Source organism: Neovison vison, chromosome 14 (assembly GCF_020171115.1).
Source record: "Neovison vison isolate M4711 chromosome 14, ASM_NN_V1, whole genome shotgun sequence".
NCBI classification, from domain to species: domain Eukaryota; kingdom Metazoa; phylum Chordata; class Mammalia; order Carnivora; family Mustelidae; genus Neogale; species Neogale vison.
Genome location: NC_058104.1, coordinates 6,386,579 through 6,414,439, shown reverse-complemented (window position 1 = coordinate 6,414,439; position 27,861 = coordinate 6,386,579). Strand labels below are relative to the sequence as shown.

General features: G+C 46.5%; 1 protein-coding gene across 2 annotated transcripts; it reads left to right on the top strand.

The window, feature by feature from the left end:
• The first annotated feature begins 2,658 nt into the window (after positions 1-2,658).
• On the top strand, positions 2,659-26,251 carry RAC1 (Rac family small GTPase 1). Of its 2 annotated transcripts, XM_044233843.1 has the most exons (7): positions 2,750-2,853; positions 12,695-12,766; positions 15,268-15,385; positions 21,810-21,866; positions 23,368-23,430; positions 24,133-24,292; positions 24,611-26,251. In XM_044233843.1, the coding sequence occupies exons 1-7, from the start codon at positions 2,819-2,821 to the stop codon at positions 24,739-24,741; spliced, it is 636 nt and encodes a 211-aa protein (XP_044089778.1). In that variant the 5' UTR covers positions 2,750-2,818; the 3' UTR covers positions 24,742-26,251. The 2 variants fall into 2 exon arrangements, with proteins under 2 accessions (XP_044089777.1, XP_044089778.1); XM_044233842.1 differs by lacking the exon at positions 21,810-21,866 and having other exon boundaries at positions 2,659-2,853.
• The last annotated feature ends 1,610 nt before the right edge of the window (positions 26,252-27,861 follow it).

The following is a 27,861-nucleotide window of genomic DNA, read 5'->3' as shown; positions in this document are numbered from 1 at the left end:
ACATGTCCTATCAGAGCAAAGTCCATACCCAAGGCAGCCTGTCATCACCTCTCTGGATTCTAGACCTGAAGCAGCTCTAGCTCCCTCCAAGGCACATCTCAGGGTGGCCCCAAGCCTCTAACTCCCAGGACTTTGTTCTCCCTGTGGAAAACTCTTTTCTTCTCATTCCGTCAAGACCTACCAAATATCTTACCCAAAGCCAGGTTTCCATTCTCATCTTCTTGATAAGACTTTTTGAATTAGTGTGAGTAGAGTTCTTGCTCCCTGATTAGCACTATATTTGTACCCCACTTACAGCACTGAAAACAGTGGGCGTGGTATCCTGGCAACTATGTCCCTATCTGGTTCATTGGCTATCAGTGCATTATGCAACAGAGGTACTCAAATGTTTGTTCAATTGAATTATTGACCTGAGGCCCCACCTGTTTATTTGCTCCCAGTCTAGAAACAAGGAGGTAATTTTACCGAGTCTTTTATGTTTGTCATAGATTCACTGGAAACTTTTAGGAAAGATTTTATTATTTATTTGAGAGAGAGCACGAGTGGGGGTGAAGGACAGAGCGAGAGGAGGAGGGAGAAGGAGACTCTATGCTGAGCAGAGAGAGCCCAATGCGGGGCTAGATCCCAGAACCTTGAGATTATGACCTGAGCCAAAGGCTGACACTCAACCCACCTCACCACCCAGGTGCCCCGATTCACGGGAAATTTTTATCAGCAAAGACGACACTGTTGCTCTGAACCCTTGAAAATTCAATTCCTCTTCAAGGGAGTTCTTTATGAATAGAGCAAAAAGGAGATGTCCTTTGCCCTGGGAACATGTTTATTTTAAAATAACTGGAAGGCAAAAATTCTTTTTTTTTTTTTTTTTGAAGGCAAAAATTCTTTAAAAACAAAATCAGGGACACCTGGTAGCTCAGTGGGTTAAAGCCTCTATCTTGGACTCAGGTTATGATCCCAGGGTGCTGGAAGAGAGCCCCACTTTGGCTCTCTGCTCAGCAGAGAGCCTGCTTCCCCTCCTGCCCCTCTGCCTACTTGTGATCTCTGTCAAATAAATAAATAAAATCTTAAAAAAAAAAACAGAAACAAAACAAAAACAAAAACAGAAAAACAACCAAATCTGTGTAGAGAACGTCTGATTTCAGAACACTGTTCCCATACTGAGCAGCAGAGCGAATTCCAGGAACAGAACCCTTACGGGATGAAAATGTCATTGGAAATCAACTCCCCTGGCGGGTCTACTCTAGGAGCTGATGGACGTGTGAATCAGTTATTACCTTGAAGGAGGGCAATGCTACAACAGGTACCAAAGCTTTAAGAAGTGCTCACCCCTGCTACCTCCGGAACTCCATTTTAGGGCGGATAGTCCAAAGAAATCAAGCGTAAAGATTCTGGGACAAAGGGGCGCCTGGGTGGCTCAGTGGATTAAGCCGCTGCCTTCGGCTCAGGTCATGATCTCAGGGTCCTGGGATCGAGTCCCGCATCGGGCTCTCTGCTGGGCAGGGAGCCTGCTTCTCCCTCTCTCTCTCTGCCTGCCTCTCTGCCTACTTGTGATCTCTGCCTGTCAAATAAATAAATAAAATCTTTAAAAAAAAAAAAAAAGATTCTGGGACAAAGATGCTCAGCCCAACATTGTTTCTCAAATAGGAACAACTCAACTGTCCAATAACAAAAATATTGGTTAAGGGCCACCGGCATAATGGGAGTGAATAGTAAATGACCATTAAAAACGTTCTACGCGGGGTGCCCGGGTGGCTCAGTGGGTTAAACCCCTGCCTTCGGCTGGGGTCATGATCTCTGGGTCCTGGGATGGAGCCCACCGTGGGGCTCTCTGCTCAGCGGGGAGCCTGCTTCCCCCCACCCCTGCCTACTTGGGATTTCTCTCTCTCTGTTAAATAAATGAAATCCTAAGGGAGAAAAACAAAAAAGCAAAAAAAGTTCTACGCATGTATTTCTCTCTCTCTTTTTTTAAAAAAATTGTCGTTACATACATATATAACCAAAAGGTTATATATGGCTCCCTCCCACCCCCGAGCATGTGACTCCTGATCTCAGGGTTGTGAGTTCAAGCCCCAGGCTGGGCACGGAGCCAACTTAAAACAAACAAACAAACAAAAAAACAGGAAATATACCAAAATATTGGCACCTTAATGGTGTACTAACAGAGCATCATCTCCAGAACTTGGTACAAAGCGCAGGACTAGTAAATGTTCAACTCACTGGAAACAAAATGCATACGTAAGAGAAGAAATCTCAGCACATTCTTGGCCTAACGAACGGAGACGTTATCTTTGAAACACGGTACACTGTGTGGTATTCCCTTCTTTCGAGTTTCAGGTTTCGAATATTCTGGAAGAAACTCATCTTCCTATCACAGAAGCAGGCTAATCTTGGGTCCTTCGCCAGGTGGCACAAAGATGGCGGCCGGCCCGCCCCCGCGCCCCGCCCCACGAGCCGAGCCCTCCCGAGCGCTCCCGAGCGCTCCCGAGCGACCCCGAAGCCAGCAGGAAGCCCGGGAGCCGCGCGGGCAGGAGCGGCCCCGCCCCAAAGCCTGGGAGCGGCACGCCGGCGCGGGGGAGGGGAGACCGGATGTGAGTGGAGCGGCCATTTCCTGTTTCTCCGCAGTTTTTCCCCAGCTTTGGGTGGTGGCCGCTCCTGGGCTCCGGCTTCCCGTCGGCGGAGGGCGAGGCGGCGTGGACAGCGGCCCCGGCACCCCGCGCCCTGCCGCCCGCAGTCGCGCGCCTGCCCGTCCGCTGCGCCCCGAGTCCGCCGCTTCTCGCGTCAGCGTCCGGCCGCCGCCGCGGCCCAGCGAGCGGCCCAGATGCAGGCCATCAAGTGTGTGGTGGTGGGAGACGGGTGAGTGCGCGGCCCGAGGCTGGGGCCCGGGCTGGGGTCGGGGCTGGGGCCGGGAGCCCGGGCGGGGGCCGGGGCCGGGGCCGGGGCCGGGCGCGCTGGCGCGGGCCGGGAGCTGGCTTCTCAGCGGCGCGGGGCGCGGGGCGTGGGGCGTGGGGCGCGGGCCGCCACTCACTTCCCTGCGGGACTAGACGGCACGGGCCTGGTTCCGGCTTTTTTTTCCTTTCTTTCTTTTTCAAATTTTTGCTGGGGGAGGGAGTTGCCGACCGGCGACCGAAGGGAAAAGTGAACTCCACCCTCCCGCCTTCTCTCGGGCCCGCTGCACGCCGGGCGGGGACCCCACCAGCCGCGCCGCCACCCTCGGTCGTCTGCCCCTCCATCGGTGGGCTTGCAGTTGCCTTTCGTTTAAAAAAAAAAAAAAAAAAAAAAAAGCACCGTTTCTGGGCTTTTTACATCACTCTCTCGAGCCCGGTTAAGCGCTTCCGTGTGTCCCGGCGGTCAGGTCGGTAGGACTTGACGAATATATGCCCGGGCTGGTTTGGTGACCCTAAACTGATTTACCACGGGGTATCTTCCGCTGTATTTCGCTGCTTTAAAAAAAAACATTTTTTTGGGGGGGTGGTAATTTTTGCTCTTTCCGTGGAGAAACTTTTGAGATTCTAACTGCGAGGAGCTGGGTGTGATTAAGACTGTTCTTTGCTCTGCAAGTGGTGTGGTCATTATTTAAAAAAAAAAAAAATTTGGCTTTCGCTTCTTGCATTAGGTATGGGATGTAGCAGAACAGGCTCCCTGAGCGGAGCTGCCCTGTGACTCAAGGCATTTCTTTTCATTACTGTCTGTGGTGGTTACAGGCCCTAGAGGAAGACAAGACTTGGCTTATACAGTTTTTTTTTTTTTTTTCTCTCCCAGAAACAAAAATCTCAGTGTAATGCGAGCAAAATCGTGTGTCTCAGCAGGGCTCGAGTAGTGTTGAGTGGTAACAAGGAAGCTCCAAGAATTACTATCAGTTTCATCAAACTCAGGATGCAACTGGTACATTTCTCAGGTCTTGTAAAGTCGAAGGAAGAGTTTTGGCATGGCTCTTCCTTTTCATTAATATTCCCCAAACTTGTCATTAGGGCTGATGTGGCTTTTTTGCCTCCCATGTTGTGAATTAGCTTATTTAGACGGTCGTAAATTAGACATTCGAAATTGTTTCTGCCGCTAATTCAGATTCAGGGACAGTTGAGCTGATTTTTAAAAGGTGCCCATCTGTATGATTTGTCAGAATCATCGTGTGAAACGTTAACACTTAATGGTTCTGTGTATATAGCTAAAAATGACAACTTTTGCCTATTTAGGAATAGGTATGGTCTTTTTTTTTTTTTTTTTTTTTTTTTTTGTCTTTTAAACTCTTCAGAAGAAAGCTTTACTTCCAGTTGGGGCAAAAAATATTCAGCTAGTTAGTTTAATAGGGAAATCAGTAAATTGGTTTAAATGAAGCTTGATTCTTTCGTGTAATGAATTAACGTCTATCACATTGTCTTAGGAATGCTCTCACTGAATTTCCTTTAAAAATTAAAAATGCAGAAGCAGTATGCTTAGAGTATGAGATACTTTTTTTTTTTTTTTTTTAAAGTCCGCTTGCTGCCAATTTAGTATCTAACCATAGAATGTAATACTGTTAATTGAAAATTTCTGGAACTAAATAAGTGTAGCAGATATATTTAATGGTTACAGATTAGGGACTTCTGCTATTTGTATTAGCTTCTTTATCTTAGTCACATACTTGTTGAATGCCTGCTGTGGGATCTGGATCCCTCCTTCAAATCAGGAAACCCTGGGCATATCACTCATCCGCCAGGACAGGGGCCTGAAGTTGAAGTTGGGAGGATTAAACAAGATGCTGGATACTAACTGCCTCGAAGGTGCTTGGTCCCAGCCATGTGAGTGCCCACAGCCAGCCTCACTGTTGCTGTTTCTCTTCCTCTGGGCTCTCTGGGGAGTGCAAGGCATAAAACACAATTCTCTAAGTTTTCAGCTTTTTTCGTACTGTGTTTGACGTTGATGTAGACTGGGGCTAAGCCCTGTTAGAAGTGGAATAAACAACTTAAGTTCTATTTATTTTTTTAAAAATTTACTCATTTATTTAAGTAATCTCTGCATCCAGTGTGGGGGTCAAACTCGTGACCCCGAGATCACGAGTCACATGCTCCACCACTGAGCTAGCCAGGTACCCCCTCTGATACTTTCTTTTTTTAATTTCAATTTTATTTACTTAAATGGGCTTCACGCCTAGCGTGGGGCTTGAATTCATGACCCTGAGATCAGGACCTGAGCTGAAATCCAAGTCGGATGCTTAATGGACTGAGGCACGCGGCGCCCCCCTCTATTTAAATAAGGGATTGCATATAGCAAACATGACTTCAGTCAGAAATTTAAATACATAATATTCCATACCAAAAATATTATTCTACTTTTATCCAAACAAAGCATGCTTGATAATATAGCTGGAATGTTCTTTTAATGAAAAATTGTGATAGCTGTAAATGTGGGTCTAAATTTTGTGCGGCACAGAACTCAGTGGTGTGGAATTTGAGACAGTTAAGGGCAGTTTAAACAATAAAGGCATAAAGTTGCATAAATTGCAAGCTTGCTTACCTAAAATACATTCTTGGAAAGTACAGTTAAAAGCTATGTTATAACTGTATTATAAGTAGGATCAATTAGCTTATATTCTCTATAGATTTTTTCTGTGTAGCAGTTAAGTTGGTATTGAGTATAAAATTGAAATGAAATTTTGATACTTTTTAATTCTGCAGATCCTTCTGTTGGTCCTAATTCTGCTAGCCCTTCCTGAACACAGGGTCTGTCACTTTTATTTGGGGCATCTCTACTCCCAAGATTTTCTCCCAGCTTTACTTAGTTAAGACAGCATCTCACATTCAGATATTTCTAAACCATTTTTAGTAGTGGTGTTTGACTTTCGTTGACTGGGAGTGAGTGACTTGAAGCCCTTCTATGTTCACCCCAGATTGGGCTAGTGGTCTCCAGCCCAGTGTCTAATTTAGACATTGCTCTCCAGGAATTTTTTTAGTTGAGTGTGAAAATACCTTCCACGATGATGTCATCTTTTTAGGAATGTACACCACTTACGTACTCTCCACTCACTTCGATTGAATGATCAGTGAAGGTATGAACCATGAATTAACTGCTTCATGAATTATCTTTGTATTTTTGTCTCGAGGGATGGGGTTCCATATTTTTGACCTGTTGTAAAGGTGTTTGAATTCTACACAGGCTTCTTTTTTTTTTTTCTTTTTTAATTAATTTGACAGAGAGAGATCACAAGTAGGCAGAGAGGCAGGCAGAGAAAGAGGGAGAAGCAGGCTCCCTGCCGAGCAGAGAGTCCAATGCGGGGCTTGATCCCAGGACCCTGAGATCATGACCTGAGCCAAAGGCAGAGGCTTAACCCACTGAGCCACCCAGGCGCCCCTCTACACAGGCTTCTAAATTTGGTTTGTTATTTGACTCTGATCTTGGTGGTTAAAATTATACTTAATGTCTTTTTTTTTTTTAAGATTTTTTTTACTTATTTGACAGAGATCACAAGTAAGCAGAGAGGCAGGCAGAGAGAGAGAGGGAAGCAGGCTCCCCACAGAGCAGAGAGCCCGATGTGGGGCTGGATCACAGGACCCTGGGGTCATGACTTGAGCTGAAGGCAGAGGCTCAACCCACTGAGCTACCAGGCGCTCCCCCCGTCCTCCGTTTTTTGTTTTTTGTTTTTTTTTTAACCTTAAAATGGTAATCCTAGTAAAAGTTTGAGGTTGGGTTCAGTAGAGGAGTAACAGTAATTTTTAGAAATCTTAAAGCCACTTTTTATAATCTTTTGCATTAATCATGGAATGTATTAGTACTTAACTACTTTTCTACCTCAGCATCACCCACCAGGTAGTTCTTGTGATTTTAGTCTTACTAAAAAGGGGATGTTTTACCAGGAATCCTGCTACCAAGGCAGTTACCACATGTCATCAGAGGAATATTTTTCCTCCCACATCTTAATATGAAAAGTTTCCCACATACAGAAAAGTTGAAAGAATTACGCAGTGAACACCTTCCACTTAGATTTTGTAATCAATATTTTGCTCTATTTTCTTATTCCATGTCTTCCCCATTATCAGAGCTTTTTTTTTTTTTTTTTTTTAAAGGTTTTATTCATTTAACAGAGGGAGAGAACACATACAGGGGGGAATGGCAGGGAGAGGGAGAAGCCAGCTCCCCGCCGAGGCAGAAGCCCAGTATGGAACTGGTTCCCAGGACCAGGGGATCATGACCTGAGCCAAAGGCAGACCCAAAACTGACTAAGCCACCTAGGTGGCTTATTTTAAGAGGATTTGATTTTGAAGGAGAATGGGGGTGATACGTAGTTAGATAAAAATTCTTGCTTTTGAACTCTATATTCTGCAGATCCAAATAGCAAGTACTCCAGGATTAGGCTTGGTGGTTATAGAAGGCAGGGGTCTGAAGACTAAAGGCTACTTCAGAATTGAACTTTTAGAGCTAGCATCTTCAGCCTTGGGGGTTTTTGAAACTATATAGGTTTTTAATTTTTATTGAAGCCTGCGATGGTGATAATGGTTTTCTATAAGTTGATTGTGGTGTCCCCTGTTAGTGACAGAGTATCAGAATTTCAGATTAGAGTTTGTGGTTTTGTAGCACTAAACTACTCTGTTCATGCATTTTCTGAATTTATTCTCTACATGATTATGCATTTATTGAAGGTCTACAGTTGGAGGGTTCCCAAACCCCATTTCACAGGGTAAATTGAGGACTTTGATTTAGGGTCTTTCATTTGTGCATATGAATATGAAATATGAATATGTATTTAATACATAGAATTCACATTTCACTACATTCTGTTAATAGATCTTTAAGATCTAGGTACTTTCTGAAAAAGTTTTATTTATTTTAGGGTGAGAGGCAGAGAGTGAGAGCAAGGGCAGGAGTAGGAGGAGGGGAAGAGGGAGAAAGAGACAGAATCTCCAGCAGCCCACCCCTGAGCCCAGAGTCTGAGATCATGACCTGAGCTGAAACCAAGAGTTGGGTGCTGAACCATCTGAGCCGCCCAGATGACCCAAGATCTAGGTACTTTAGATAGTAATAGGGTTTCTTATTTCCTGATTGGAGAAATCTGGTCTTTCAGTCCTGTTAATAAGATCCGTGTATCTTTTTAAATTTTATTTTATTTTTAAAAAAGATTTTACTTGGTGCGCCTGGGTAGCTTAATTGGTTAAGCGCTGCCTTCAGCTCGGGTCATGATTCCAGGGTCCTGGGATCGAACCCTGCATCTGGCTTTCTGCTCAGCAGGGAGCCTGCTTTTCTCTCTCCCTCTGCCTGCCGCTCTCCTTACTTGTGCTATCTCTGTCAAGTAAGTAAATCCTTAAAAATTATTTTATTTTAGGGAGAGAGCAAGCGTGAGGGAGAGGGTCTCAAGCGGATCCCGCTCTTAGTGCAGAGCCTGACGTGGGCTTCGATTTTATGACCCCGAGATGGACCTGAGCTGAAACCAGGGTTTAGGCCCTTAACTGACTGAGACACCCAGGCACCCCCCCCACCCCCGGCGTGTATCTTTTTTAAATGAGGCAATGCAGGAAGTTCTTATTTTTGAACTTCCTATACTGTATCCCTTCCCTTTTCTGGGGGGGGGTAAAGGTTTTATTTTTAAGTAATCTGTACCCAGCTTAGGCTCAGACTGACACCCCTGAGATCAAGAATCAGATCACCCAGGTGCCCCTCCCTTACTTTTCTAACATGAGAAGATGAACCATGTTTCCAGAGTTATTGATTGTGCTTCTTAAGATTTGGTTTATAGATTTTGGTAATACTGAGGTCTAACCCCAACTTTTATTTATTTTTTTTTAATTTATTTTTTTTTAAAGATTTTATTTATTTATTTGACAGAGATCACAAGTAGGCAGAGAGGCAGGCACAGAGAGAGAGAGAGGAGGAAGTAGGCTCCCTGCTGAGCAGAGAGCCTGATGTGGGACTCGATCCTGGGAGCCGAGATCATGACCTGAGCCGAAGGCAGTAGCTTAACCCACTGAGCCACCCAGGTGCCCTAACCCCAACTTTTTTTAAAGTTTCCTTAGAGTTCTCCTGATGGCAAAACAAAGAACATAATAGGAACATAAGTTACGTGCTTTAATCTGGGTTATTTTTACAAGATAGAGCAGGAGAGACACAGGCAAAAAAAATGTACTCATGTGAACTTTGGTCCAGTAGACTCATGTTCATTTGTTAACTTCATGGCAGCTTTCAAAGATTAAAAAGAGGTTGAACTGAGCAGTTAAGTATATATATAAAATTGGAAACTCCAAAGGAGATGGTAACTTCCAGCGATCCTGTGGCAACATCAGTTAGGGCTGTGACCAGATGTGGCTTCCATCCTCAGTGTGGGGAGCTCTCACTGCCCGAGCCTGTTTACTTTGGCCTGTAGAGTTTGATTGTGGAGTGTGTTTAAAAGGAGTGAATAAGTAACACTAAGGGGAGGTAAATAACCATCTTCTTTTTATCTGTTTTTTTCTTTGTGTCTGTTTTTAAAAACTAAGTAAATAAATCAAAGGTTGGACATGTACTTAATTAAAAAGACAGAATTTGGGGGCATCTGGGTGACTCAAGTCAGTGAAGAGTCAGACTCTTGCTTGATCTCAGGTCTTGATCTCCGGGTCGTGAGTTCAAGCCCCATGTTGGGCTTCATATTGGGTGTGAAGCCTACTTTAAAAAAAAAAAAAAAAAGGTCAGAATTTTATTATTTAATAATTTTTTTAAAAGATTTTATTTATTTATTTGACAGAGAGAAATCACAAGTAGATGGAGAGGCAGGCAGAGAGAGAGGAGGAAGCAGGCTCCCTGCTGAGCAGAGAGCCCGATGCGGGGCTCGATCCCAGGACCCTGAGATCATGACCCGAGCCGAAGGCAGCGGCTCAACCCACTGAGCCACCCAGGCGCCCCTATTATTTAATAATTTTTTATAGAACTTAGATTTATAGCAAATACTGTAATGGATTGGTTAAAAAAAAAAAATTAAGTCAATGTCAGATTATGCCAGTACCTTGAATTCCTTTACAGTTAAATCTTTCCAAAGACGATGGCTCAGCTAAAGATGAAGTTGCAGGAAAAAGAAATTTTAGAGTATTTAAAACAAAGTTGGTCATATTTATAGTAATATGGCTTTGTTCTTCATACATATGGAAGAGATGTAGGACAGGCTCTTAAAGGAAGTGCTACTACGGCATATTAACCATTAAAACCTTTATAGCTGCTTATTTCTGACATTAAGAGGCAATATGTATTAACATTTTTATACAACATTTGTAATTTTGAGAAGAGGTTCACTGGTGACGGCCTTAGACTCTACTCTTCTCCCTCAGCTACCGCATGTAATCCATGGCTGAGCCATCTTCATCTTGTTCTGCTTCATGTCTAGGAAGTTCTTGAAATGGCCCAGTTGTCTTCCCCCCTGAAGCCCCCTTGTTGGTTCACACCACTCTTGTTTTCCTGCCTCCAGCCCCAGCTTCCTTCCTCTGTCCTCTTTCCACACTGCAGTCAGAGGCTGCTTCTAAAAATGCAAATTTAATGGTTTCTTGGCAACTAAAAATCTTCTGGGACTTCCCAAGAAGGATCAAGTCCCATGCCCTTAACAAGAAGAGATGACAATTTCCTCATATTTTCCTTTGCTGCTTCCCCCTTCTTTGTTCTTTAGGTATACTGGGCTGCTTCTGGGCCTTGCCGTAAATGCTGTTGCTTCTGCCTAGAATGTTCCTCCTGTAATGGCTCCACTCCTTCTCTAAGTTTCAGTATACATTGCAGTTTCCTCATGGGCCCTCCAAGACTAGGTTAGATCCCTTTACTGTACATTTCCAGAGTATCTTTTTTTTCTTTTTTTAAGATTTTATTCATTTATTTATTTGAGAGAGAGGGAGAGAGCGAGCATGCGAGTACATGGGCACCAGGAGAAACAGCCTTTCAGTGGAGCAGGCAGCCTGAAGCGGGGCTCCAGGATGATGACCTGAGCCAAAGGCAGCCGCTCAACCAACCTGAGCCACCCAGGCGCCCCTCCAGAGCATCTTTAGTAACACTTACCACATCTGTAATTTTATGCAGTGACTGCATTCTTCCTTTTTTACTTAACCTCACAGATTCCCTGAGGTTTTGGTCATTGCAGGATCTTCAGCCTCTGCTGTTCTTCCTTGCATAGCATGCACTTTGTCGGTATAGATTGAAATAAAATTAATGCTTTCAGGAGTTTGTGACAGAGTTGGTAGTCTTGCATTCCTTTTATAGTTGAGAAAACTGAGGTGTGAGGAAGTTGAAACTTACTAACAATTCCAGCCAGTAACTGATAAAGAGCTGGCTCTGGGCTTCAGATCCAGGGTGAGGACGAAAGATCTCAGCGTTCTGCTCATACAGGTTTGACATTCTAAGCTTTTAACAAAATGTGTGGCCAGTGAGTCATTTTTGTTTAGAAAGCCTTTAAGAGTTGGAAGCTACTTCCTCATGATGTAATGCTTGACTCCGCAGAGGTCTTTGGGGGTGGGGGAGTTCCAACTTTTAAGCCCTATTTTAATAATAATATGAATAAAACAAGTATTGGCAAGACTGGATGGGCCTGTCCTCTGTCCTAGCCGAGAGGTTTTTGCCTTCAGCTAAGGGTGCTCCGAAACTAGAAAAGCACTTAAACTTCTTTATGGTGAATCCTAATTCGTAGTAGTTGAGATTGAGCAACAAACTCTTACAACCCAGAACTTCATTGTGTGACGGGCATGACCTTGGTAAGCCGACAGGAGACAGCAGGGAGATGGGCTTCTTTAGGGAGAGCATTTAGTGAATCCTTAAGCCAGGGACACAGGCTCTCAGAAGCCCTTGAAGTCACCATAAGAGTGTAAGATTTGGAAACCACTTTTGGCTAAGGGTGCTGTGATACTAATTTTTAGGAGATATTGTCATGAAAAAACATTTCGGGCAATTGGGAAACTTTGAACCACCACTCTGACCTCGGCCTGATGGTACGCGGTACCCACTACCAGTTGTGCAGGAGGCCCTTCTGTCTTTGGAGGATTCTACACGATTCTTTTCTACTTTCTCCTCTTTGCAGCTGTTTGGAAGTTTATGCCAGCATCCTTGAGCTGTTAATTAATACGTCGAATATATTTTGTTAGTTGCTTTAAAAGCTTATGGTGATACGGGAGGATGGGGGTTGGGGAGGTGGTAAATGAATACGGATGAATTAAAGTGAATTCTGTGTGGCTCTTTGTGGTTCACAGTTGTGTGTGTGGTGGTCAGTGACTAAGCACTCTGTTAAGAGAGAACAGTCATTACTGATGCCAGAGGGAAGGCTTTCAAAGGTGGTGGGTTTGAGCTACCACTCCGAGGCTGCAAGATACATTACTTAGCAACCAAGTGGAAGTTGTAGAGGAAGGCTGTGTTTGCATATTAGTATTCATCACAATGATTTGAGGATAGGATTGAAGAATCTTGGATGGAAGACTGGTACAGATGTTTACAGGAGAGACTTTCAGTTTAAAAATCTTGTTCCTGTTCAACCTGGGCTTATTGAACAGCTGTTTCTGACCATGAATGTTCATGCCATACTCCTAAACAGAACACGAAGGCTCCTTTTTGAGAAATTCGAGTTTATTATAAATTTCAGGATAAAATTATGTAGTGTTAAGTAAAAGATTATGGAAACCGTTAAATGCTAAGTACTTGGTGCATACTCCTTGATTTTTCTATAAGTTTAACAGTAATGAAAGGATTATATTCATGTTGACTAAGCAACTTACACCATTTTTTTCTCTCTCTCTAGAGCTGTTGGTAAAACTTGCCTACTGATCAGTTACACAACCAATGCATTTCCTGGAGAATACATCCCCACTGTGTAAGTATGGAGTTAAACTGGGAATTAACTTGTCTGTGATTTTTTTTTTCCTTTGATCATTGTTTGGCTATAAAGGCATTCTTAATTTGCACATGAACAGATCTGATTAATTTTCTTCCCGAACATTCACCTACGTCTAATTATAAGGCATGTGTTTGGGCTTTTTAAAAATACGTAATGAAAGAAAAAAAAAATACGTAATGTAGGGATGCCTGGGTGGCTCAGTTGGTTAAGCTGCTGCCTTCGGCTCAGGTCATGATCCCAGGGTCCTGGGATCGAGTCCCACATTGGGCTCCTTGCTCAGTGGGGAGCCTCCTCCTCTTCCTGCCTCTGCCTGCTGCTCTGCCTGCTTGTGTTCTCCCTCTCTCTCTCTGACAAATAAATAAAATCTTAAAAAATATATATATATGTAGTGTAAACTTTTTGCATTGTGATGAAACACAGCTTTTTTTTTTTTTTTCTTTAAGATTGTATTTATTTGTCAGAGAGAGAGCGCGCGCGTGCACACAAGCAGGCAGAGCAGCAGGCAGAGGCAGAGAGAGAAGCAGGCTCCCCTCCGAGCAAGGAGCCCGATGCGGGACTCGATCCCAGGATTCTGAGATCATGACCGGAGCTGAAGGCAGCAGCTTAACTGACTGAGTCACCCAGGCGTCCCAACACATAGCTTTCTTAATTGGTTTTTAGACGTTCAGGAAACAAAGTTAACTAACTGATGTATGAAGACTGGATAATGTAAGAGTTTTAGATAAATTTGGCTCTCTGGGCTCTATGTGTGAAGGATCAAGGAACTGGAACATGAAATAGGCTGTTAGATTGCAGTTGGCCTTTTCTGGCAGGGAATCAGACGGCTGCAGGTCGCTGTTGAGTTATCAAGCCATGGAATTGAAACCTTGGGTATGTGTTGGCGGTTATGGGAGGACAGAATTGGCTACTGAGCTGCTTATTCCGTCTTGGCAACAGAATTGGGTGGGGATGGAAAAGTCCTTTTCTGATGATGGGGTTACTAGGGAGTCCCCATAGCCAAGCCTCATAACGTATCGCCCTGCGGCCATGGTGTCAGCGGTGTCTGGACGGCTGCCATGCTGGTGGAGAGGAAACAGCGCGGGTCCCACCTGTGTTGACCTCCTGAGCACAACATAGCACGTACTTTGAGGAGGTCTCCAAAGTTTCCTAGAGGTGGGATCGTAACTATGGATATTCTGGTTTTATGGCAGGGACTTCCCTAATCTACACTTATGTAGAGCTAAATCATTACCTGTTATCAGTGACTTTGAACTACAATACCTGGTAACACCACTGGTCGTTAGGTGTCTCTTTCTCTTTTTTTTTTTTTTTTAATTTTTTTAATTTGCTGTGTTAAATATCATTGCATGTGTCTTTGTGCACCTGTGATTGATTTTTAGAAGTGGAACTGTGCCAAGTCAAAAGGGAATGGTTGTTTAAATTTTTGGTAGATACTACCCGGTTGCTGCCAAAAGGCCGTCACTTGGACCAGCTCTGACTAAAGTGGCCCCCTCAACTTGGACTGTGGGGAACAGGTGTTGAAAAAAGTTATCTTCTCATTTGCATTTCTGATTACCAGTGAGTTTAAGGTCCTGTGAATGTTCGCTGTCCATTTGCAATCTTCTGTGAATGGCCTGCAGAAATCCTTTGCTTGTTTTTGTACCGAAATTTTTTCTAACTGATGGAACTTACAAGAAATATGAATCTGTCTCATTTGTCTCTGAACTTCGTTATAGGGGGCCTTTTGCCATAAAGAAAGTTTGGCATTTTTATGTGAACATGCCACCTTCATGGAGTTTTAGGTCTGACTTATAAAGACCATTCCTGGGGCGCCTTCAGTTCAGGTCATGGGCTCAGGGTCCTGGGATTGAACCGCATAGGGCTCATCATCTACCCAGAGAACATGACCTGGGCCAAAGGCAGACACTTAACCAGTTTGAATTTAAATAAGGCAAAGACAGAGTCACCCAGGCGTTGCAGGAGGAGAAAAACCTTAATGTTCTCTTTATTAAAAGCAAAGGCTGGGGCGCCTGGGTGGCTCAGTGGGTGAAGCCTCTGCCTTCTGCTCAGGTCATGATCTCAGGGTCCTGGGATCGAGCCCCACCATCGGGCTCTCTGCTCAGTGGGGAGCCTGCTTCCTCCTCTCTCTGCCTGCCTCTCTGCCTACTTGTGCTCTCTCTCTGTCAAATAAATAAATAAAATCTTAAATAAGGTTTTCTGTTGCTTGACAGAAACTTGTTCTAGTTAAATGGAATAGCTTGTCCTTTGTTTCTTGGGCATTTCTCCAGGTGCTTGTTTTTCTCCTTACACCACAGCCCGTTTTCCCTCCACTTCTTACCTCCTCATGCATGTGCACTGGTATGTCTGGCCTGGCAGCCTCCAGGCCACTCCTGGCCTTGGCAAACCTCCGGGACCCTCCCCACAACAGTAATTCAAGACCCCAACCTGTGCCTAATGTTCTGGGGCTGTGGACTGACCGTGTTTTCTCTCCTCTGCAGCTTTGACAACTACTCTGCGAATGTTATGGTAGATGGAAAACCGGTGAACTTGGGTTTATGGGATACAGCCGGACAAGAAGATTATGACCGATTACGTCCCTTATCCTATCCGCAAACAGTAAGGATCACGGCTGATTTTTATGCATCCTTCTGAATGTATAATTTTGACTGTAGGTGCAAATCACTTGTGGGTTTGCTTACACAGTCGGCGCTTGAACACGCAGGTTTGATCTGCAGAGGTCCACTCAGACCAGGACTTTTTTCCATAAATACATTGCAGTACTGTGAGTATATTTCCTCCTCAAGGTTTTCTTAGTAACATTCTTTCTGGCTTACTTTAGTGTAGGAACGTGGTGGGTTTTACACATAACGTGCAGAACATATATATATATTTTCTCAAGATTTTTATTTATTTATTTGACAGACAGAGATCACAAGTAGGCAGAAAGGCAGGCAGAGAGAGAGAAGGAAGCAGGCTCCCTGCTAAGCAGAGAGCCTGATGTGGGGCTGGATTCCGGGACCCTGGGATCATGACCTGAGCCGAAGGCAGAGGATTTAACTCACCGAGCCACCAGGCACCCCTACAGAACATATATTAATGGACCGGTCACGTTATCAGTAAGACTTCAGTCAACAGCAGGTGTTTTATTAAAAAGTTTTCAGGGAGTCAGAGTAATATCTGGAGTTTTTGGCTGCATGGGGGGGGCGCGGCAGTGCCCCTACCCTCCTGCGTTGTTCAGGGGCCAGCCGTACTGCCATCTTTGGGGTGTATTAAGTAGTAGCACGGTTAAGTTCAGTAGTTGAATGTCCTAGATGCAGATCAAGGATTTGTCTGTTTCCTTTTTAGCATTACCGGTTATTGAGTGTGGTGCCGTGTGTTTACCTGCTCTCATCTCAATTTCTGGACCACCGTATGAAATAGGTCCTGTGTTATTCTTGCAGACTGGTTTCAGTAGGAATTAGTTGCAAGGTCAGTTTGTTTTGTGACAGTTTGGTACCACGGAGTTTTTAAAAATCAAGTTAATGACTTGTCTTTGGGTTTAACACATGCTCATCTTTCTATGGCTTTAGTACCTAAATCATCCTTTTTTTTTTTTTTTTAAAGATTTTATGTATTGGGGCACCTGGGTGGCTCAGTTGGTTAAGCGGCTGCCTTTGGCTCAGGTCATGATCGCAATATCCTGGGATGAGCCCCACATCGGGCTTCCTGCTCAGCGCGGAGCCTGCTTCCCCCTCCCTCTCTGCCTGCCTCTCTGCCTACTTGTGATCTCTCTCTCTCTCTGTCAGATAAGTAAATAAAATCTTAAAAATTATATAAAAAAAGATTTTATGTATTCATTTGAGAGAGAGACAATGAGAGAGAGCACGGGAGGGGAGAATGTCAGAGGGAGAAGCAGACTCCCTGTAGAGCTGGGAGCCTGATGGGGAACTTGATCCCGGGACTCTGGGACCATGACCTGAGCTGAAGGCAGTCTCTTAACCAGCTAAGCCACCCAGGCGCCCAGTGCCTAAATCTTCAGTTTTGTAAAAATGTGTCCACTGTTAAGAAAAACTCGAGATTAGCTTTGCTTCCATTCTAGACAACTAAATATACCAAAGCGAGTCAGGTCCATAGCTGGTGAAAATACACTTAGAAGGCCTTTTCTTAAGATAAGCACTTGTCTTGTTTGTACCATTTGCTTATCTTGTTACATGTTTGTTCATCATTTTAACAGTAAAGACTTTTAAAGAGACTCAGGTGACTCAGTGGCCGAAGGAGTACACACTAGAGGCAGTGGAGCAAATTCTGCGGGTTTGAAACCCTGTGCTCTCGCCTCCTAGCTCTGTGACCCTGGCAGGTTTCTTCACGGTCCTAGTCATGAGCTGTTTCCTCATAGGATTAGATGAGCGGTCTGTGTAAAGCACCCAGAACAGTCCCGGCACATCACAGACACCGCAGTGCGGGTGCTGTGAAGAGCCGCAGATCTGGAGAGCTCTTCAGGTCAGTGTGGATGGGGCCTAGTGAATGGAAGTTGCTGTACGTGCTCTCAGCAAGCCGGGAGGACCAGAGAGTCAGGGTCAAGGAGACATCCTGGAGAAAGCAGACGTTGACCCTTGGGTGGATTTGACCATCACGGTCTTGGAGGGTGGGGAGGTGGGCATGGGGTGCGTGTTAGCGCTGGTGAAAACAACCAGTCATTTCCAGTCTACCCCCATTTTTTCCCTTAAACTTCTATTTAGTGATAGTCTTAGACTTATTTTTTATTTTTTAGATTTATTCATTTGAGAGAGAAAGAGGGTGAGAGCAGGGGAAGGCAGAGGCAGAGGGAGAGAAAGAATCCCAAGCAGACTGCGCTCAGCACGGGACCTGAGAGCACGAGCTGAGCCGAACCCAAAAGTCAGAGACAACCAAGCCACCCAGGTGCCCCTAAACTTAGTTTGCGCGTGCACAGATGGGGGATGGGGCAGAGAGAATCTTCAAGCAGACGCCCCGCTGAGTACAGAGCCCCTATGTGGGACTCAGCCTCATGACCCTGAGATCACAACCTGAGCCAAAATCAAGGGTCGGGTGCTCAGGACCCTAAATGGACTGAGCCACCCAGGGACCCCTCCCCCTTCTTTAGTTTTAAGCTTTTGAATACAGTTTGTCTATGCAATAGTCATCATCTTTTGTATTTATTTCCTCCTGGAGGAATTACCGGATACAATCTCTTTAAGCTGTGGATTTTTGCGATTGTCCTTTAGCTGAATTACAGTAGCGGTCCAAACAAAGACCAGAACTATAAAGTGGGAGGGCTGAGTGAGTGATATCTCAGTTAATCTCCGGCTAAAAATGACCCAACGGGTGCTTGATAATTCCGGATTTTCAGTGGATTTGCTAACCTGTTGACTGGTAGAATAGGAGTTTCCAACCCACTGGATACATCTGGAAGGGCGTGGTGTCCTTTCTGAGAAATGAGAACCACCTCCTGTGACTCAAGGGGTCCCGGCAGGGTGGGGCTCTTTTCTCTGAGGGAGTCACTCACAGTAAGTCAAAGGTGACTTGGCCAGATTCCCACTCTCTACCGAGAGAACAGTAGGTCCAGTAACAGACCGAAGCAAGCCACAAGGTATGAGGCCTGGCAGCCAAGGGGTGTGGTCCTTCTGGGGCAGGACTTCTAAACTCTTTCTGTCCCATCTGTGTAACGTGCTATTTTCCTGTCCGATACTTGGATGTGTAAAAGGGGGTATGGCATGATTCTTGCTCAGGTGCCTCCCACACAGAGTATGACACCACCACCAGCACAGGGGATGTTGTGGTGCTTAGAGCAAAGAGGGGAGAGCAGCGATCTGGAAGTTAAAGACTTCCTTCTGGACTCCTTTGGGGATGGAAGGTTATCTTGACTCCTGGGGGATAGGCCTGGTGGTTCCGGGCTGCCAGAGGGGACCCCCTCTGAACTTGGCACCAACTGAACTTGGTCTCCGGCTGTTGACTCTGGTCTGCAGGCCCGTTTATGTGGCTCTTCCCTGACTGGACCCCGAAGGGCCCATGGGTGACTGCTTACCCAGGTCTCCGCTCTCCTTAGGGCTTTGTGACCCCGAAACTGATGTTCTGTTTCCTGTGGTCATTTACCGCTGCTGTCCTTGTTTGTGGGCTGGCTCCAGGAAGCGAAGTGGGATCTGTGTAAGGCATCTGTTTCTACTTCATTCTCTGAAAGATGGAGTAGAAACTGTCCTTCAGAGTTCTGTTTTTCTCAAGTAATCATTTAGGCTCTTCTGTCCTTGAATAAGTTACCTTTATTCTCTCTTTTTGAAAATACCTTGAGTTCTGCACCCGCACCTTCCGTGGCCTGCTCCGCATCATGGTGTGCTCCATGCAGTGCTCAGGCCCAGCGCTGTGCATCGTGTCCAGCCCACCGTATTTGCCTTCTTGTTCCTGGATTTAGTGGTGTGAGTGGGAACCTGTGTGACTGGCCAGAGTCACAACCCGAGCTCTGTGCTGGTCTCAGAAGCTCACGTTGCCCCACCGGACCACTGGCCGCTGACACACTGGGCCTCTTGTCTTCTGGCCGAGCTTAGCCTGAGGAGGGCTAGACTGCTGGACATTGGTCAGAAGGAAAACAATAGCATTTAGCTTGGCTGCTTTGATTTTCAGATGGCTTTCTACTTTGTTAAGTTGGCTGTTACTAGATCTGTGTTCCCCAGCCGGAGGTCACTAGGAACGCACCTGTGGCTAAACCAGATGGGGTTTGCCTCTGTGTCCCTAGCTAGACACACGCCTTGGAGGCTCTGGGGTGCATGGTTCCCGTGAGGGCTTGAGGAGGCGGGGCTTGCTCTGCATGGGGTGCTGGTGGGAAGCAGGGTAGTTTTAGGGTGCTCTAATCCATCTCCTCCGGAAGGTGGGGATGAAGCCGGGCCAGAGCTGTGACTGGTGCCAGCATGGGCTTGTGGGCTGGGAGAGGGGGATGTTTGATGTTTCTGCAGTTTGCACAGTGACCGTTATCTGTGCTCAGACAAGGCCGTGGTCTTCTCTTTATTTCTTCACTTTTGGTCTCATTTCAGCCTGGTCAGTAGGGACTTTGTCTGGCCTCAGCATCCTGGGAGATTGTCCCGTCCCATAGGAGCTTGCTGAAGCCGAGCCGCACGCCACGCTGCGTCCCAGGGGTTGGGCTGCCCCTCTCTGCAGTGCTTGTTTTCTTAGCCGCTCCCCGTGGATGCCACAGGCACCGTGTCTTTGCCTTGTGTGTATCCTGCTCCTTTTCCTGGGTTTGTAGAATGCCTGTGGTGAAAAATGTTCCCAGCCTGGAAGTAAAACCAGGTTGGACAGCCTTTGGGAGAAAGGAGAGGAGAGAGCAGTGCAGGTGCATCCGGGGCTGGGAGAGGCTGGCCGTCCCAGGGTCCGCCCACTGCCGCTCTGCCGTGCGCTGACCCGGCTCTTGCCGATGCCCTCCACACACGAGGGGGCGGCGGTGGTTTGGACCAGCGAGGGGGAGCGGTGATACAGTCTCTGCAGGCACGGTGGGAGCCTGTGTGGTTAGGAGTGCCCTGCCGGCACAGGGAAGGCGGCGTCTCAGCCAGAGGAAGGGTGAGCCTGTGATGCGGGACCGCTCAGGTGGAATGAAGAGGCTCCAGGACAGGCGTAAATAGCGAGCCGCACAGACTCTGCAGGGTGTTGGGGTAGAACGTAAAGGTTGGAAGGAATTGCTGCTGGAAGAGATAAGTATCAGAAGCCCATTTTGTTTATTTTTAATTTGTTTTTATTTATTAGAAGTGCTAGGTTTGTTTTTTGTTTGGTTTGTTTTAGAGGATGGGGAGGGGCAGAGGGAGAGAGAATCCTAAGCAGGCAGTGCAGAGCCTGATGCAGGGCTTGATCCCTCGACCCTGAGATCATGACTGGAGTTGAAACTGAAAGGCAGATGCTTCACTGACTGAGCCACCCCGGCGCCCCTGGAAGTATATTTTAAAGCCATATTTTGCGTGGGGGAAGGAGGAGAAAGGAACAGGCAGATGGTACAATGTTAAATGTAGGATGCAAAGTGTGTGTTTTCATCAAAAAAGATGTTCTTAAAAATTGAAAGGGGCAGAACAGATGTGGTTGGAGGATATTTTGAACTGAAGCTGCATTTTCGTGGCCGATGCCCATGAGTCTCTGTGTCACAAAGATTTGGCTTCATGTCAAGGCCTCGGGGGCACACATCTTCAAAAGCAGCTGTAGATTAAACCTGGATAGTTACAACAACTTTAATATTCTCAGAATTATAGATCAGAGAAGCTTGAGTGAGATGAAATTAAAACAATTGTCTTGTCCGTCTGTCTCTTCGAAGAACTGCAGGTTTCTATGTTGCTTGAAGAGCAAGTCTTTCAATTTTTGTTGGAACAAAGGAGTGAATTGAAAGCACTGTGGTAAACACTAGAAATGCTGTCCCTTCTGGGCGGTCCCGTCCAGAGGTGGGGGGCGGGGGGGGTGATGAAAGGTCCCAGTGTGGCAGTGCTGTTCAGTCCAGTAATGCAGGACCCCAAATTCAAACCGCCTTCCCAGCATTTCTGTACAGGAGACTTGAGGCCTTCACAGCTCTCATACCTGGCCGTGCTTCTGGGGCACCTTTCCTCTTAGAAGCCTGTTTTTACAGACAGGTGCTTCTCCCATTTGCGGTGGCTTTGGCTGGGCATATGTCTCAGAGCTTGGACGGAGGTCTTTGCCAAGTGTGCCTGTTGCTAGGGAGGGCCCGTGGTGGCCCACGGACACACCTTCGCTAACATTTCATGACTGGCCGTGACCCGTGTGCTTCTCAGGTGTGTTGTATCTTCTGCTGGACGAGGAGCCCTCTGTGCTGCTGGGGTAGAGAAGAGTGGCTCCCCCCAGCCCCCCAGTATTTGCCTGACCTGGTGTCTCCACCATCGTTGACCTTCACAGGGTTTGGTGGAGGGTTTGGTATTTGGCATCGTAGGTGTTAGATAATCATCTGCTTTCAGATCGTTCGGGAGGGTTGAGACACAATTCTGATGGAAAAATAATGGGTTATATTAACTTTTATTTTCCTCACTTTTTACTAAACTGAAACAAAGTTCTCATGCATTACTAGGTTGCAGAAACGTATGGTAAGGATATAACGTCCAGGGGCAAAGACAAGCCGATTGCCGTATGTAAAACCTTCAGTCGACCTCAGTTTCAAGCTCTATCTGTTCTCTCGTTTCACTTAGTTTTCCCAGGATTTCCTGTTGAGCCTCACGTTCCTTGAGTGTTCTGTATTTAATTCACTCAAGGTTGGGTTTTGCTTGACGAAATGTGCTTTCAGTAGAGCGAGACAGTTTACCTACTAGCTTGAAATAAAGCGGTTTGTGAACTGCTTGCTCCCCTCCCGCCGAGGGAAAGCCGGAGCTCCCAGAAGGGGCCTCTCCAGGCGGGCTGGAGATGGAGGCGTGGAGGCTCCCCCCCGACCCCGGAGCGCATGCTTGAGCCGGCGTGGGACTAACCGTGGCTGCCGGGGGCTCCCCCCGCTTTGGTGTCCCGGTGCAGCGGGCCTGTCTGGGGCGTGGCTGTGGTGCTGGTGAGCTAACCCAACCTCGCTTGGAAATGATGGAATCAGGTGCCCAGATGCCACGGTGATTCTTGGACAAGCCAGTGCATGCGCTAGCGTTTTTAAAATGTCATTTATAAAAAGCTGTTGTGTGGGATGTTTCTCTCCCTTTCCAGGTACGAGATACCAGCGGGATGATTGCAAGTGTTAGCTTGGGAACTGGGTACATTTCACAAAGCAGCATAGTGGCCTTTTTCCAGGAAAATGTCTTAAAAACCTAGCATTTTAGAAACTCTTAGGCAATTTTGAATACAGGTAAATATTTAAATTCGACTTTTTACACAGTACACAATGACGTATGGCTTGCAGTCAGTCAGAAATTCTTCCAGGCACTTCCTCAGCACTGACCTTTCCTTTGAATCTCTGCTTCGGCCACGGCGGCCCCGCCTGCAAGTCCTCCAGAGACCCTGCGTGGGCTGGAGGAGCCGCCAGCCGGGAAGACGCCCCTCCCGGGCCCGAGCGGCCTCCTGCACGCTGGGCTGTGCTCGCAGAGCCACCAGCCACGCCCCACTTTGCGCCTGGGACTCCGGGGGCAGTTCTTAAGGAAGCAGTTTAATAGCAGCCCAGGGTAACTAAACGTTATTGAACATGCACATGGGGAGCTTACGGAAAAGCACGCCAGTGGTAAATGGTTTTAAAATAGACTGTTTTTTGATAAACTGAGACCACATTTTACAGAAATACCGGAGTGTGGTATCTTGACACTTGGTTTTGTCCCGGTATATAAATAGGGCCATTAAGTTCCCAGTGGGAGTTGGGAACGATGTTAAAGAAGCCTCTCAGGGGTCTGGTTTGAGGCCTCCCTGGATTCAGTAGATTCTAGCACATTCCAGTAAATCTTCTCCCCTCCTCTCACAAGTAACTGGCTGCTTTGTGTGCTGGCTCCGCTTTGGGAGCCTTCTGACAGAATTGAAGGGGAAACCGGGGAGTGAGCTTTAGACACAAGCTGCTGGTACATAATACGCGTTTTGTCTCATGATTGATTCCCAACAGCATTTACAAAGCGAAGTGCATTCGTCATTGTAAGACCATTTCTAAACGCCTCCCTATTTCCTTTTTGTAGGATGTATTCTTAATTTGCTTTTCTCTTGTGAGTCCTGCATCATTTGAAAATGTTCGAGCAAAGGTAAGTGGGGAAATTTTAGAGAAACATTTTGGTTCATGATGTCATTCCATTCTCAGGAGGCAAAATACTATTTAGTGATAGGAGTTTTAATTATTTAAACTGATCTTGTAGTTCTGACTTTATTATGTAGAGTCCTGAAGTTTCAGGGTCTGATTGAGGAATGCTGTGTGCCTTGTTAAAATAATGAGCACTTCGGAGTCCCGTCCGGTGGGGTCATCTAACAAGAATGGTGACCAGGACTTTGCACTCCTGGATCTCACATACTCCCTAGTGAAACATGATGGGGCCGGATGCCCTTCAGTTGGATCAGGGACGTGTTCAGGGGTGGTCAGGGTGGCAGAGCTTAGACCTCCGCCCAGTTGACTCTTTGCTGAATAGGAAGGATTCTCGGAGATGATCTAAGAACTTGACTCATTTTACCAAACAGATCGTTGTTTTGGGAGGGGGCCCTTCCCTTCCCTTCTCCCCTTGCTCTTATTGGTGAGCAGAGCCTCTGCCGTAGGCTCGCCGGTCTTGGCACCCAGCTTGCTAACTGAATGCTGATAGGTGGGCCCGTGGTTCTGGAAGGTATTGCAAGGGGGTGAGCGGGGCTGGAGGGCGGGGTGGCTGACTCAGTTTGGTGCTCGTGGAAGTGGGATTTAGGAGGAGGATGCTCATTATGGAGGGAGCGTATTGTGACTTTTTTTCCTCTCTCCCTTTTAGTGGTACCCCGAAGTGCGACACCACTGTCCCAACACCCCCATCATCTTGGTGGGGACTAAACTTGATCTCAGGGACGACAAAGACACGATCGAGAAGCTGAAGGAAAAGAAGCTGACTCCCATCACCTACCCGCAGGGTCTGGCCATGGCTAAGGAGATCGGTAGGACACCTGCGTTGTCACATCTGCTTTGTCTGTGCCTTTATTTCTGTGGCAGAGATGGGAGTCCAGTCTGGGCAAGGAGAGCGTGAGTCTTTCTGACTCCAGCTCTGTTGTCTTCTGGGGAGCCAGCCAGGCAAGGCCCTCGGGGTGAGCCTTCACGAGCTGGGGCGCACATCAGGTGTTGCTCTGCTGCTCCTGGCGGGCTGGCAGGAGGCAGGGCCTGGGGAGCCGCTCCCTGCCCTCGCGGTGGCCGGAAGGGCAGGCGCGTGCTTGGCGGGCCGTGGCCCCGTGGCAGTACGAGGCTGTGTTTCTCGGCAGGTGCGGTAAAATACCTGGAGTGCTCAGCGCTCACGCAGCGAGGCCTCAAGACAGTGTTTGACGAAGCGATCCGAGCGGTTCTCTGCCCCCCTCCCGTCAAGAAGAGGAAGAGAAAATGCCTGCTGTTGTAAATGTCCACCCGCTCCCCCCACCCCCGCCCTGTCCCCCTCGGAACCTTTGTACGCTTTGCTCAAAAATGGTGGAGCCTTCGCACTCAATGCCAAGTTTTTGTTACAGATTAGTTTTTCCATAAAAACCATTTTGAACCAATCAGTAATTTTTAGGTTTTGTTTGTTTAAAGTGTAAGACTTCAAACTTTCACATTATATTAAAATTTAGCCCTAAAATGGGAAGCTTTCTTAAAGCCTTATTTTTCAAAAGCCCCTATTCTTGCTCAGATTAAGAGTTGCCAAAATACCTTGCGAACTAAGTTGCGCTGTTGTGCTGAGAACACTAAGCACTAAACCGTTCAAGACCTGTGTCTTTCAGGAGAGCCGGCGTCCCCGGTCTGCACCCGCAGACGCGCTCGTTTGTGGTAGGAGAGCGGCCTGGCCTCGTTCCCGGGCTGCCGCCCCGCCGCCCTCTGACCCCGCGCCACCCGCTAACACTGTACGGTCAGTCCTCACGCAGTGAGTGTAGTGACTCAGCTCTTCGGGTCCCTCTCTTAGATTTTGTAGTGAGACTTTTTTGGAAAGAGTTAGTGTATTCGCTTTTGCTGAGATTTTGAACAGAGCCCTTCCGCCCACGTCCCTGGGGCCGAGTGTCCACTCCGGCTGCGGGTGCCCGGCCGGGGGTGTGCAGCACGTGGGGCGATCAAAGAACGAAGACAGTATTTTGACAAAATACGGAGGTTAATTTACACTACATTGTACATGTCCTAATTAAACTGAGTAAAAGTGTCACGGGTAAAAACATTAAAGGTTAATTTCTGTCCAGTGCAGTAAAAGATGAAGAAAGGTCGGTATTATCACTAAGTGTTTTAAACTTTTTCTTTTTTCTTAGACCTACCAACCCTCCTGAAATCGGGCATTTAATTCATCTTTGAACTGGTCGTTCCCATAGTTGCTCACTTAGCGCTTTTCTTAGAGAACCCCTTCTTATTGAGCAATATGCCTCCTTGTATTATAAAATCTTTCTGATAATACATTAGAAATTTTTTTTGTAGATTAGTAAAAGTGCATTCCTGTTTCTTTGTTACTTTATTCAGAGCTAATAAGCGCTTTCCTTAGTTTTCTAGTAACTAGGTGTAAAAATCATGTGTTGCCGCTTTATAGTTTTTGAAATATTTTAGATATTCCTAAACTATGAACTTTCTTAACATCACTGTCTTGCCAGATCACCAGTACTGTACCCCGACTAACGCTGGCCCTCCCTCCTGCCTCACCCCCCTGGACACACACCTCTCGCTCTGCCTGACCACGTCCCCTCGGGTCTGTGGGGTTCCGTGAGCCCGCGCTCGTGCTAATCAAGTTCTGTACAGCTTACCCGCTGGCAAGAATACAAGGTTGGACCTCTCAACCACTAAAACAACATTTTTTAAATTGACAGTTGCAGAATCGTGGAGTGTTTTTACATTGATCTTTTGCTAATGCAATTAGCGGTATGTTTTGCATGTATGACTTAATAAATCCTTGAATCATATGACTGTAATACTTGAATTCTTGAGAGCTCAAACAACCTCCTGGGGTATGTGTTCCTTGTCTCACCCTAAAAATCTTGGGCCACGGGAAACCTTCATTCCTAGGGCTTGTTTTTCTTGCGGGGGGACGGGGAGGAGCTGGAGGAGTCTGCAAGCACTGGTGTGGGGGGGCATGCTGGGTTTTGCACCTATCAGATGCTGGGGAGATGGTGACGTCTACACTGGGGTGTGTGTGTGCACAGCTTAGGCCAGAGCTCTGGGCTGAAGAGGCAGATCCTGGGAGATGGGGAGGAGGAGGCTGATTTCTAATCAGTCTAATTAAGATTCTTTCTAGAGCGTGAAACTGTACTATGAACTTGTCATGTTAGAATCAATTTTCTAAATTATCCTTTTTATTAACCTGAAGATTATTTTTGAGTATTTTTTAAAGATAGGCAGTTTAAAGACCATGAAGTTCTCAAGGCTTGCTACAGAAACAGCAGCCTTCTCCCTTCATACCCTTTCTAAAAAGCAACCAGTCTGAGTCCTTTTAACTCATCTTTGTTATCTCCATATGCCTGATTTTTTTTTTTTTTTTTTTAACGTATTAGATCACCAGTTTGTTACGAAAGGATAGAAAGTGAACAGCCGGATGGAAGAGCTGCCTAGGGCCAGGTATGGGGGAGGGGTACGGAGCCTCCATGCCCTCTCCAGGAGCCCCTCCCCAAATCTCCACCTGCTCACCCACCTGCAAGCTGCGCACCACCCCCCACCACCCCGTTTTTGGGTTTTATCCCCCAGGCTTTGTTGCACAGTCCCACTCACTAAATGGCAGTTTATCTGATTCAGTCTCCAGCCCCTCCCCTACCTGGGGGTCTGGCTAAGTCACTTGATTGCTGGTTGCATTTTTCATTTTCAGCTGTTACCACAGATACTCTTGTGCATGGCAGCCCCTCCACCCCCCGCCAAACAGTTTCCCATTCCCTCAAGAGAATGATTTGGGTCGCTATTGAGCGTCTGTGAACGTGTGAATATTCCTAGCTCAGTCCTGGAATAAGAGAATCTGGCTGCACAACTTCTTGTTTCTTGTCAGGGATCATTTGTACTTGATTTGCTTCATTTCCTGTGCGCTTCATGATTCAAGCGAACCTCCATCTGCAGGCTAAATCTCTCAAGATGTCGGCATTTATTACGTGTTTCACTGATTTTCATTTTCCTAAAGTCTCAGAATCCTCGGGCCACCACTGCCTGATGTGTTTGTTGATCTTTAGAATAAATCCCCATGGCCAGTGTGGGGCTCGAACTCACGACCCTAAGGTCAGGAGTCACACACTTGATCAAGTGAGCCAGCCAGGTGCCCCGACTCCTTTTTGGTTTGCCTCATCTTGACCACCACCTCCAAGAGCTTCCCGAGACAGAAGCGTGTGGTAATCTGTTTCTCAGCCCTTGTGTCTTTGAAAATAACTTCGTTCTCTCCTGGTCTTTTCTGGCTGGTTGGAAATCCCAGGGTGGAGATCAGTTCCCCTCAGTTTGGAAGGCAGCTCTCTTGGGTCCTCCTTGGCCATTTCTGTCGTGTGGGACTGGCTTGCACGTCCTGGTCTGCTTTTCTCCTTTGTGCCGGGTGGGCTCCGTG

Excerpts from the sequence above, each read along its gene's own strand:
- RAC1 (XM_044233843.1), top strand. The coding sequence starts at position 2,819 with ATGCAGGCCATCAAGTGTGTGGTGGTGGGAGACGG. Across the intron at positions 2,854-12,694 it reads TGTGTGGTGGTGGGAGACGG|AGCTGTTGGTAAAACTTGCC; the intron begins GTGAGTGCGCGG and ends CTCTCTCTCTAG. Across the intron at positions 15,386-21,809 it reads CCTTATCCTATCCGCAAACA|GTTGCAGAAACGTATGGTAA; the intron begins GTAAGGATCACG and ends ATGCATTACTAG.